At 42.7% G+C, this 12,887-nt stretch overlaps 1 protein-coding gene across 4 annotated transcripts in view; it reads right to left on the bottom strand.

The window, feature by feature from the left end:
* zhx2a (zinc fingers and homeoboxes 2a) overlaps positions 1-12,887 on the bottom strand; it is a 138,854-nt gene that overhangs the window by 30,399 nt on the left and 95,568 nt on the right. For all 4 annotated transcript variants that reach the window (XR_004561967.1, XM_034175402.1, XM_034175404.1 and 1 more), the window contains exons 2-7: positions 10,670-11,112; positions 7,955-8,668; positions 7,512-7,724; positions 2,042-2,293; positions 1,710-1,925; positions 1,519-1,603 (exon numbers count right to left, since the gene is read on the bottom strand). Coding sequence is in view for 3 of the 4 variants with exons in the window: in XM_034175402.1 (XP_034031293.1) it covers positions 1,519-1,603; positions 1,710-1,925; positions 2,042-2,293; positions 7,512-7,724; positions 7,955-8,668; positions 10,670-10,768 (1,579 nt within the window). In the remaining variant the exon portion in view is untranslated. The remainder of the gene's footprint in view (positions 1-1,518; positions 1,604-1,709; positions 1,926-2,041; positions 2,294-7,511; positions 7,725-7,954; positions 8,669-10,669; positions 11,113-12,887) is intronic.

Genomic DNA, 12,887 nt, shown 5'->3' with positions numbered 1-12,887 from the left:
AAGGAAAAGCAATCATGGACTGTGGATGACTGGATGAAAGTCATATTCAGTGATGAATCTCGAATCTGCATTGGGCAAGGTGATGATGCTGGAACTTTTGTTTGGTGCCGTTCCAATGAGATTTATAAAGATGACTGCCTGAAGAGAACATGTCAATTTCCACAGTCATTGATGATATGGGGCTCCATGTCAGGTAAAGGCACTGGGGAGATGGCTGTCATTACATCATCAATAAATGCACAAGTTTACGTTGATATTTTGGACACTTTTCTTATCCCATCAATTGAAAGGATGTTTGGGGATGATGAAATCATTTTTCAAGATAACGCATCTTGCCATAGAGCAAAAACTGTGAAAACATTCCTAGGGTCAATGTCATGGCCTGCAAATAGTCTGGATCTTAATCCAGTTGAAAATCTTTGGTGGAAGTTGAAGAAAATGGTCCATGACAAGGCTCCAACCTGCAAAGCTGATCTGGCAACAGCAATCAGAGAATGTTGGAGCCAGATTGATGAGTACTGTTTGTCACTCATTAAGTCCATGCCTCAGAGACTGCAAGCTGTTATAAAAGCCAGAGGTGGTGCAACAAAATACCAGTGATGTGTTGGAGCGTTCTTTTGTTTTTCATGATTCCATAATTTATTCCTCAGAATTGAGTGAGTCCATATTTTTTTCCCTCTGCTTGGTCTAAAAAAGTAACCGTTACTGACTGCCACAATTTTTTTTTTCCTTATTTCTTATAGTGTTTCTTAAAGCCAGAAAGTTGCCATTTGAAATGACTTTAGTTTTGTGTCATGTCTGTGATCTGCTTTTTTTCTACAAAATTAAACAACTGAATGAACATCCTCCGAGGCCGGTGATTCCATAATTTTTGCCAGGGGTTGTATTATTCAGTCTGACTCCTGTTGGGCGGGACACCAATCACTTCCCCAGCCGAGACTGGTACCCATTTACAGCTGGGTGGACTGGGACAATGCAGATCGTATCTTGTCCAAGGACACAGACAGACAGCATGAGTGGGATTTGAACCCAGGTCTACATATTGGCAGCTAACAGCTCTACATTGTGAAACACAGTAGTTCGTTTATAAACACATTTACACAAAAATTTGTTCAAAGGTTCTTTATCAAAATTTTAACCCGTTACCATATAAAGCTCTGGGACGCTTTCCAAGTGCACTTCTATTTATGCACTGTACCCAAATAAAATCCTTGCCAGCATTTTCTTGTGCGAGTTTTGTCAAGGTTTCATTGGCTTAGCACAGCATGAAGGTCGAGGGCTCAAACCCACCCACACCCCGTACTCACAGTACATCTGGACTTGAGTTAGGCATCTGGTGTAAAACACACCAAAAGCAAACAGGAGTGATAAAAAAAAAAAAAAACATCACCTGCTCAATCAAACACACAGAACATGGCAACGCACAAGTTCCAGTACCAATACCGACCTCCAAGCAAATGTCATTGTAAAGCACTTTGAGCTTCTGATGCAGCGTGGAACATGGATCACACCAAATACCTTTGAGGTTAAGGAGTCTTTGTTCACTGAACCACTTCTTTATCTCGCCTCTGGACAGCCCGGTGGTCTCTATCAGCCTGTAGATCTACCACAGCACAAGAAGAAACTATCACAATCTATAAAAATCATCTACTTTTTCTGAGCAAAATGGCAGGGCAAGAAAAATAAACATTTGACTCACTTATTCTTACCTCATCTTCCTCAGGGAACGGACACTGTGTGTAGCTGCTCCTCAGTACGGCTAACTGCTCAGCTGTCTTATTTGGGTCAACGGTGAAGCTCAGAACTTTGGATGATACCAGTTTGGAGCTGGCCACAGATGTCGGGATGGTCTGAATGATTGAGGGTCGTTTAGTCTCTGCAGCAATTATTGGAGACGCCAGCGGCCGTTTGAGCGAGGGCACGACCTGGAGTCACCATTAGAGAGACAAACTTTAGTACCTTCCAGAGAATCACCTCAAAACACTCAGGTCAAGTCACATCCCGTGTATCTGAAGTATGTCTATGATTTTGCATTTTCTACCTGATTCGCCAAAGCGAACGTCAATGGCGCACAAGTGACAGAGCCATCAGCAACAGGAGTGAGCACCAGGCTGGTCTGTCCGAGGAGCTGACAGGGTAATGACTGCAGGACTGAAGCTGCAGCTTTGGACGCCGCCGTGGCTGGAGACGACTTGTTGGACGACTGGGAGTTGGGCTGAGGCTTTACCACGGTGAAAGTTTGTGGCACAGAGGAGATTGTACCGTTAAACATTTTCTTTCTGGCTTCCTCCACCTGTAAAAAAAAAAAAAAAAAAAAAAAAAAAAAAACACCTTATATGTGAAAATTTACCGTATGTTACGGATCACAAAATGCACCTTTTTTTCTGTATTATCAGCTCTTTAAAATGGGATTTTTGTGCGTTGTTGTCATGCATTTTTAACACTGATACTTACTCTTTTACTACTGGAATTTATGTTGTTGAGTGCTTTGATTGGGGGAGGTGATGGTCCAGCAGTTAAAGCATTGGGACTTGGTCCAAATCCCAGCCTGACCGGAAATCACTGAAGGCCCTTGGGCAAGGTCCTTAATCCCCTAGTTGCAAGGCAGCAGCCTCACATCGGGGTGAATGTGAGGCATTGATGTGTAAAGTGCTTTGAGCGTCAGATGCAGATGGAAAAGCGCTATATTAATGCAGCCCATTTACCATTTGATTCTTGGGAAAGGCCTCTATAAATGGTTAATAATGAATGCATTTTTTTTTTTGGAATAAAAGTCGCACCAGAGTGTAAGTCACAGGACGTCCTAAACAAGTACAAAGGAAAACCCCAAGTGACATACTTAAGAAAACACAGTATGTAATATTCTATTATTTGCATGTAATAATCATGTTGCATTGAAAAAAAAGATACAGCTGTTATTATTACTTTATTTATGGGAGTTATGCTTTTTCTTATTCAAATATTTTATGCGTTCATTTATTTTTTCGAAGAATACTGATCGGACAAATATATAGAGTCATGTTTAAACAAGTGCTGGTCTAGTTTTCTGGTAGTTAGCAGGATTGCTTGAAAAGGTCTGAACAGCTTTTTATGGCACTTGTTTTGAATAATGTAAAATCTCGATCTAAATCTGAATCTAGATGCTACCAATTTCAGTAACACCAACATATTCATTTGAATTCCTTTTTTCCCCCCAAGTAACTTTAAATGATAATTGAATGTTGCTACATTTTGGCAAATGTGTGTATTCATGCTATAATTTATGAAATGTTTGATTTCTACTCTCTCTCTATTGACAGGAAGCAGAAGCTTTGACCACATTACACCCATTTTGGGATCTCTGCACTGGCTTCCTGTCCCTGGGAGATCAGATTTTAAGGTTCTGTTACTAACCTATTAAACTGTTCACAGACTGGCACCTCCCTACCTAGCTGACCTAATTAAACCCTGCGTACCGCCCCGGGCTCTGCGTTCTCAGGGTGCAGGACTACTTTGTGTCCCTAGGGTGAATAAAAAAAAAAATCTGTGGGTCACAGAGCTTTCTCTTATCGTGCCCCTGTTCTGTGGAATGATCTCCCTGGATCAATAAAACAGTCAGATTCTGTAGAGACTTTCAAGTCCAGACTTAAGACGCACTTATTTTCCCTTTCGTATGGCTAGCATACTGGCATAGTAACTTACTATGCTTTTAAATTCACTTTATTATTAAACAAAGTTGAGGCCACAGCATGCTCTATCTAAATTCTGGGTCTTTTAGTGAAGCTTAGGGATAGTGGCCAGCGATCACAGTATTTCTTCTGTTTTTCTTGTTGCTAAATGCTGACAAATTATACTGTATTTGTTGTCTTTCTGATGCCTGATTCTGTTTATTCTCTGTTTGAGGTGCAGCTCCATCCAGAGATGGATATGGTGTCTGGTTCTGTAACCCTCCCGTCCTGTGCACCTGCAACATTTCCTGTATATTTGTTTTGTAAATTGTGTCGGTAGCATGGCACAAGCAGAGTCTGGTCTGCTTGAGGTTTCTTCCTCAAATCAGAGGGAGTTTGTTCTTACCACTGTCGCCTGTGTGCCTGCTGTGGGGGTTGGTAAGGGTTGGAACTTACTTGTGTGAAGCACCTTGAGGCAACTTAGTTGTGATTTGGTGCTATATAAATTAAATAAATTGAAATACTCCCCCTGAAGTGTTTTGGCCAAGTTCACCAAATTGTCTGTGTGCATGAAGGCTGGCCCCAGAACTGAACGTTTTCGTTATTTATAACTGGTCTGAGGTGGTGCTGGTCTGAGGGGCCGTAGGTGCAGAATGTCAGCCAGGTTTCCATCAGTCTGTTCCAGGGCAGCTGTGGATACACTAGTAGTTTACCACCACTAATGTGCGAGTGAATGAATAATAATGCAACTTGTAAGCGCTTTGGGTATCTCAGCAATAATAAGGCACCCTATAAATCCAGGCCATTATTATTATTGTTATAATTAGCAAGAAGACATGATAAGAAAAACACAATGGCAGAAATTAAAATATTTGTGGTTACAAAACACACACACACAGATGAGGAAAATAAGTATTTTAACACCCTGCAATTTTGCAAGTTCTCCCACTTAGAAATCATGGAGGGGTCTGAAATTTTCATCTTAGGTGCATGTCCACTGTGAGAGACAATCTTAAAAAAAAAATCAAAAAAAAAAAAAAAATCCAGAAATCACAATGTATGATTTTTTTAAAATAATTTATTTGTGTTACTGCTGCAAATAAGTATTTGATCACCTGTGAAAATCCATCCATCCATCCATTTTCTTCTGCTTTATCCGGAGTCGGGTCGCGGGGGCAGCAGCTCAAGCAAAGCCGCCCAGACCTCCCGATCCACACACACCTCCTCCGGAAGAACCCCAAGGTGTTCCAAAGCCAACCGAGAGATGTAGTCCCTCCAGCGTGTCCTGGGTCTTCCCCGGGGCCTCCTCCCAATGGGACGTGCCCGGAACACCTCTCCAGCGAGGCGTCCAGGGTGCATCCGGAAAAGATGCCCGAGCCACCTCAACTGACTCCTTTCGACATGGAGGAGCAGCGGCTCAACTCCGAGCTCCTCACCCTATCTCTAAGGGAGCGCCCAGCCACCCTGCGGAGGAAACTCATCTTGGCCGCTTGTACTCGCAATCTCGTACTTTCGGTCATGAGCCAAACCTCATGACCATAGGTGAGGATCGGAACATAGATCGATCGGTAAATCGAGAGCTTTGCCCCCCTACTCAGCTCTCTCTTCACCACGACGGTCCGATACAGCGACTGCATCACTGCAGATGCTGCACCGATCCGTCTATCGATCTCACGCTCCATCTGTCCCTCACTCGTGAACAAGACCCCGAGATACTTGAACTCCTCCACTTGAGGCAAGGACACTCCACCGACCTGAAGAGGGCAAAGCACCTTTGCACCTCCGGTCGAGAACCAGGGCCTCGGATTTGGATTTTCATCAGCACCTCAGCAATCAGCACCTGTGAAAATCAGTGTTAGTATTTGGTACAGTAGCCTTTGTTTGCAATTACAGAGGTAGTTTTTCACCAGGTTTGCACACACTGCAGCAGGGATTTTGGTCCACTCCTCCACACAGATCTTCTCTAGATCTTTCAGGTTTGGAGTTTCAGATCCCTCCAAAGATTTTCTATTGAGTTCAGGTCTGGAGACTGGCCAGGCCACTCCAGGACCCTGACATGCTTCTTATGGAGCCCCTCCTTAGTTGCCCTGGCTGTGTGTTTGGGGTCATTGTCATGCTGGAAGACCCAGCCATGACCCATCTTCAATTCTCTTACTGAGGGAAGGAGGTTGTTTGCCAAAATATCGCAATACATGACCCCATCCATCCTCCCTTCAATACAGTGCAGTTGTCCTGTCCCCTTTGCAGAAGAGCACCCCCAGAGTATGATGTTTCCACCCCCATGCTTCATAGTTGGGATGGTTTTCTTGGGGTTGTTCTCATCCTCTAAACATGGTAAGTGGAGTTGATTCCAAAAAGCTCTATTCTGGTCTCATCTAACCACATGACCTTCTCCCATGCCTCCTCTGGATCATCCAGATGGTCACTGGTGAACTTCAAACGGGCCTGGACATGTGCTGGCTTGAGCAGGGGGACCTTGCTGCCCTGCAGGATTTTAAACCATGACAGCATCATGTGTTACTAATGTAATCTTTGTGACTGTGGTCCCAGCTCTCTTCAGGTCACTGACCAGGTCCTCCTGTGTAGTTCTGAGCTTTCTCAGAATCATCCTTACCCCACAAAGTGAGATCTTGCATGGAATCCCAGACCGAGGGAGATTGACAGTCATCTTGTGTTTCTTCCACTTTATAATAAATAATCATAACAGTTGTTGTCTTCTACCAAGCTGCTTGCCTGTTGTCCTGTAGTCCATCCCAGCCTTGTGCAGGTCTACAGTTTTGTCCCTGGTGTCCTTAGACAGCTCTTTGGTCTTGGCTATGGTGGACAGGTTGGAATGTGGCTGATTGAGTATGTGAACAGGTGTCTTTTATACAGGTAAAAAGTTCAAACAGGTGCAATTAACACAGGTAAAGAGTGCAGAATAAGAGGGCTTCTTAAAGAAAAATTAAGAGGTCTGTGTGAGACAGAATTCTTGCTGGTTGGTAGGGGGTCAAATACTTATTTGCAGCAGTAACATACAAAAAAAAAAAACATACATTGTGATTTCCAGATTTTTTTTTTTTTCTTTTTTAGATTATGTCTCTCACAGTGGACATGCACCTAAGATGAAATTTCAGACCCCTCCATGATCTCTAAGTGGGAGAACTTACAAAACCGCAGGGTGTTCAAATACTTATTTTCCTCACTGTAAAACCTGTAAAGCAATAAATGGTATACATGTGTGAATGTGTGTTTACATAGATACATGACAATAATGACTCAAACTGTCCCTGATTTATGGTCATCAGACGGTGTGTGATTGTGAGGAAAGAATAGTTTTATATCTTACGAGGAATCAGCACTGGAGATATTATAGGGTAACCAAGTGTTTTCTCATTTTATATGTTGTTTTTCATTAAAGATAAAGACTTGCCCTTAATGGGATTGTTTTGGCAAAGATTATGCTCACTGGGGTCAAAGGTCAAAATTAATGCTTTTCAATTTCATCAAAATTGATACAATGCTGGCAAATTCTGTTATCATCCCAGCAAGGTCAAAAGTTTGGAGCCTGCCTCAAGTGGCCAGTCAAGGAACTCCACTTCCGGGTTGGGGTCAAAATACAAGCTCGAATGTAAGTAAATCACAACTAAAACAACATATGTAAAAAGGTGTCCATAACACCTGCCCACAAAGTGATTGAAAATGCCTACCACAAGAGCCATGTCTGTTTAGTCACCTCCATAAACCCAAACAATAAAGGACATTCATCAGTAGCTGAAACTGAGCAGATTTAACCTTTCAAATACACACTGTGCCATTTAAACATCTGTGGAAACCTAAACACCCCTCTCAAAGAGGAGGACACGTCACAGCTGTTGTTCTTACCTCCTCGGGTGACCAGCTGATGCCCTGTTTGAGCCTCTGTGTGGTAAACCAGACTTTGATTTGCTCCTCTGGATGTTTGGATGCTGCAGTGAGCCACGAAAGCTCTGCTTGTGTCGGGTAAGGAAATTTGTTGAAGGAAGAGATGAGCGTCAGGTTGTCGTCCAGTGAGGGGTTGTATTTGGTCGTATTGAGGGGAACAGCGATCTTCGGTACCTGGAATGATAGAGTCAGCAAAAGGAACTGAATGCTCAACTCCTCCTCCACAAGAATGCATGACATTTACCACGGGCAATACTTCAACAAACAAAAATAAGCAATTTTCTCAGTTTTTCCATGTAAATCTTAAACGTTGACAACATGCTGGAACAGCTGCATCTAGCTCTGGTCGTGTGCAAGAATTCATGTGCAAGAATAACTTGAATCCTTCCACCAAGGTGTCCTACCTGGGTATAGTTTAGAGGTCGCTGTAGGGAAGGCATGATATGAGAAAGACTGTCTGCTTTCAGGAGCGTCGACTCAGGGATGATGACTGTCCCGTTAACGCTGACCGCTGTGATTGACTTGGTCACCAAATCGGTGGTCAGCTTACCCACCTGAGCATCCGTCCACTTATGATCTGATGCCATTACTTTTGGTTTACCAATCTTAACTGCTGTGGATTTGCCATGCGGCAGAGTTTCAGTTTCGTCCGTTTTACCGGAAACGCCGCTGGAGGTACTGTAAATCACGGCGTTATTGCTGCAGCCCTCTATGGTCTGCTCTAAGATGGTCTGATTGTTCAGTTTGATGCGTTTGAACTTAAAGTTACTCTCCCCGGGGTGAGCCCCCTCGTTGTGCTCTGTCAGGGTATCAAACTTCTTGGTGTTGAAGTTACAGACGGCGCACAGATACAGAGGGTTGAGGATGACGTTCGGGTGGTTTGAGTCCACGTGTTCTTTGAACGTGTTCAGGTTCTGTGTTGAGAAGGGGCAATATTTGCACTCGTAGCCCCCCTGCAGTTTACGCGGTGGCTCGGAAAGGTCTGGCGGCTCTGTCTTGTCCGGGGCTGCGGGAGAATCAGATGCCTTGTTCGTTACTTCCAAGTCCACACAGGGGTTGGTCTCTGTTGAGAGATTCATCTCCATGGCTTCCTCCTCTATATGGTTCTCCACAGTTTTCTGGCAGAAAGTTAGGAGAAAAGTTCATAAGTTGTGTCATCAATGAGACAAACCAGCACTGGGAAATAATAACCAAGAAAAAAAAAAAAGTACAGCATAATATACACAGAAAAACATTAAATTACAAGCTGTGAACAATCAGGTATGCATTTTTTAATACGACTGTCCAAAGTACAGGTGTAAAATTATTCCACTTTCCATGAACAATTTAAGAGCTTGTATGATACACCTTTTCAGCAACCCAATATAGGTCACCAGGTGTTTGAGAAACCGATGGCAAAGCCTGTAGCCAAAAATACCTCAGACACTGCAATGATGAATCATATTAAAAAGCCATGTTCAAGTCTAAAAAGACCCATTTCTTTGCCTGTCGCTTTAAATGGAAAGATAAGCTGCTCACCACCTGCCCAAAATACCTTTCAATCAATCAATCAATTTTTTTTATATAGCGCCAAATGACAACAAACAGTTGCCCCAAGGCGCTTTATATTGTAAGGCAAGGCCATACAATAATTATGTAAAACCCCAACGGTCAAAACGACCCCCTGTGAGCAAGCACTTGGCTACAGTGGGAAGCCAAGGGGAATGATCCTTTGAGAGGATCATTGTGTCATTTAATCAAAATCAAACAGATTGCTACTTAGAAGCCTGAAATATGACTGTTCAGACGACATACAACAACAGACAGTCCCATCAGTCACCAGAGTTACACGAGTTTGAAGTATGTGAACAGGAGCTGTGCCCAGATTGGGCAGCGACAATGCCCCCTAAGGCTACAGAATAGGGTTGTGTCACGATACCATAAATTTAGTCGTCAATTTCAACACCAATGAAATTAAACAATCCTTGAAACCAAATGCATTTCTGGTATAAATAATGCGTTAAGGATGGGCAGAATGCTCCACCAAGACAAAGAATTAGAACTCTATTCAATTCAATTTAAATTTTATGCCAAATCGCAACTAAGCTGCCCAAGGCGCTTCACATGGGGAAGGTCCAACCTTACCAACCCCCCGAGCAAGAACACAGTGATAGTGGTAAGAACAATCCTCACTCTGATGTTTTTGAGGAAGATACCTCATGCAGAGCAGACTCAGGGGGGTGACCCACAGCTCAGACCATTCTAAGAGTTATAAACATATAGTAAAAAGTGCAAAGTCCATCTTAAGGCCAAGCCCAAGAGTCCAAGTTCTAGAGTCAATGGGATGATTTAGAGACTTAGAACTTTCTTAAAACAATAAATCTCCATCCTTTAAACAGCATATCTATACAAGTATCTGTACCACTCACAATTGCAGGTATTGTGGGTGAAATCATAATTACTGTACTGCAACTGAATTTTAGAGTTTCTACAATGTCGTTTAAGAAAAACAAAAATTCAAGTTCCATTAATTTGTCACCCCATAGGTCCATTTTCTTTATTAAATATTCTGACTGTTCAAGGAAAAAAAAAAAACAACAGAAGCAGAATTTTGCAATTTTTGGCCCAATCTGAAAAAGTTTCCATTTCATACAGAAACTGTGGATCTACTAGTACAGATCTACTACAGATCTACTAGTTTGTCGCCCTATGGGGCGAGTAGACATTGTCAAAAATTCAGCGTAATCAAACTTTAAGTTGAAGTTAAATGGAAAATGGACTGAATTTATATACCACTTTTCAATCTGCATCAGACCCTCAAAGCACTTTACAATAATGCCTCACATTCACCCCGATGCGAGGCTGCTGCCACGCAAGGTGCCCACTACACATCGGGAGCAACTGTTGGATTAAGGACCTTGCCCAAGAGCCCTGAGTGATTTTCCGGTCAGACTGGGATTTGAACCACGGATCCTCTGGTCTCAAGCCCAACGCTTAACCACTAGACCATCACCTCCCCCAGACAGATAGATGACGGATTCAGTAATGTCAAAAGCTCCAATGATAATCTTTGATCAGAAGAGCTTCAAAAAATAAACACTATGGGCTACTATAGGTGGTGTTAAATTAATGTGACATACCTCCATGTCATGTGACTCCTCTGTATCATCATCTAGCTCCACCATAGTCTGCTCTGGTCGAATCATACAGGGTGTGGATGCCTTCCTTCGACTTGACATGATGATGGAGATGATGGGTTGTGGGTTTATCCTGATGGACAGCTCAGGTGTGGTACATGTAACTTGCTGAATTCTATGGGACGAACTGTATCTATGTGTCAGAGTCCAGGACTTGATAACAAAAACCCAATGGGACTTTTTAGTTTTGTGTCAGACAGCTTTTACATCAGAAGAAGGTGCAAGAACAGCACACGTTTGTGGGACAGGATGAGAGGTGGAGGCAGGAAGGCTGTGGAAGGTGAAGGCCTAGCAGCGGTGTGTCTGCTGATGCATGACGTAAGCTGGACTCGCTATGTCAGCTCCACTGCTGGTCGAACTCCAGGAACGGCATGACAGGATCTTGCCTGGCAAGGAGAAGTCAAGGAAAAATATAATAAAACAGTCTAGTCTATCAAAATAATCATTTGGGGCAGCCCTAATCACAGTGTCATCTGCAAACATATTTCATGGGGATTCCTGTCTGATCTCATTGTCAACCTGTCAAGCACCAATCAATCAATCAATCAATTTTATTTATATAGCGCCAAATCACAACAAACAGTTGCCCCAAGGCGCCTTATATTGTAAGGCAAGGCCATACAATAATTACGTAAAAACCCCAACGGTCAAAACGACCCCCTGTGAGCAAGCACTTGGCGACAGTGGGAAGGAAAAACTCCCTTTTAACAGGAAGAAACCTCCAGCAGAACCAGGCTCAGGGAGGTGCAGTCTTCTGCTGGGACTGGTTGTGGCTGATGGAGAGAACCAGGAAAAAGACATGCTGTAGAGGGGAGCAGAGATCAATCACTAATGATTAAATGCAGAGTGGTGCATACAGAGCAAAAAGAGAAAGAAACACTCAGTGCATCATGGGAACCCACAGCAGTCTAAGTCTATAGCAGTATAACTAAGGGATGGTTCAGGGTCACCTGATCCAGCCCTAACTATAAGCTTTAGCAAAAAGGAAAGTTTTAAGCCTAATCTTAAAAGTAGAGAGGGTGTCTGTCTCCCTGATCTGAATTGGGAGCTGGTTCCACAGGAGAGGAGCCTGAAAGCTGAAGGCTCTGCCTCCCATTCTACTCTTACAAACCCTAGGAACTACAAGTAAGCCTGCAGTCTGAGAGCGAAGCGCTCTATTGGGGTGATATGGTACTATGAGGTCCCTAAGATAAGATGGGACCTGATTATTCAAAACCTTATAAGTAAGAAGAAGAATTTTAAATTCTATTCTAGAATTAACAGGAAGCCAATGAAGAGAGGCCAATATGGGTGAGATATGCTCTCTCCTTCTAGTCCCCGTTAGTACTCTAGCTGCAGCATTTGAATTAACTGAAGGCTTTTCAGGGAACTTTTAGGACAACCTGATAATAATGAATTACAATAGTCCAGCCTAGAGGAAATAAATGCATAAATTAGTTTTTCAGCATCACTCTGAGACAAGACCTTTCTAATTTTAGAGATATTGCGTAAATGCAAAAAGCAGTCCTACATATTTGTTTAATATGTGCTTTGAATGACATATCCTGATCAAAAATGACTCCAAGATTTCTGACAGTATTACTAGAGGTCAGGGTAATGCCATCCAGAGTAAGGATCTGGTTAGACACCATGTTTCTAAGATTTGTGGGGCCAAGTACAATAACTTCAGTTTTATCTGAGTTTAAAAGCAGGAAATTAGAGGTCATCCATGTCTTTATGTCTGTAAGACAATCCTGCAGTTTAGCTAATTGGTGTGTGTCCTCTGGCTTCATGGATAGATAAAGCTGGGTATCATCTGCGTAACAATGAAAATTTAAGCAATGCCGTCTAATAATACTGCCTAAGGGAAGCATGTATAAAGTGAATAAAATTGGTCCTAGCACAGAACCTTGTGGAACTCCATAATTAACCTTAGTCTGTGAAGAAGATTCCCCATTTACATGAACAAATTGTAATCTATTAGATAAAGATGATTCAAACCACCGCAGTGCAGTGCCTTTAATACCTATGGCATGCTCTAATCTCTGTAATAAAATTTATGGTCAACAGTATCAAAAGCAGCACTGAGGTCTAACAGAACAAGCACAGAGATGAGTCCACTGTCTGAGGCCATAAGAAGATCATTTGTAACCTTCACTAATGCTGTTTCTGTACTATGATG

Source organism: Thalassophryne amazonica, chromosome 7, assembly GCF_902500255.1.
Source record: "Thalassophryne amazonica chromosome 7, fThaAma1.1, whole genome shotgun sequence".
Classification (NCBI taxonomy): Eukaryota; Metazoa; Chordata; class Actinopteri; order Batrachoidiformes; family Batrachoididae; genus Thalassophryne; species Thalassophryne amazonica.
This window is presented reverse-complemented; position numbering and strand designations above follow the sequence as displayed.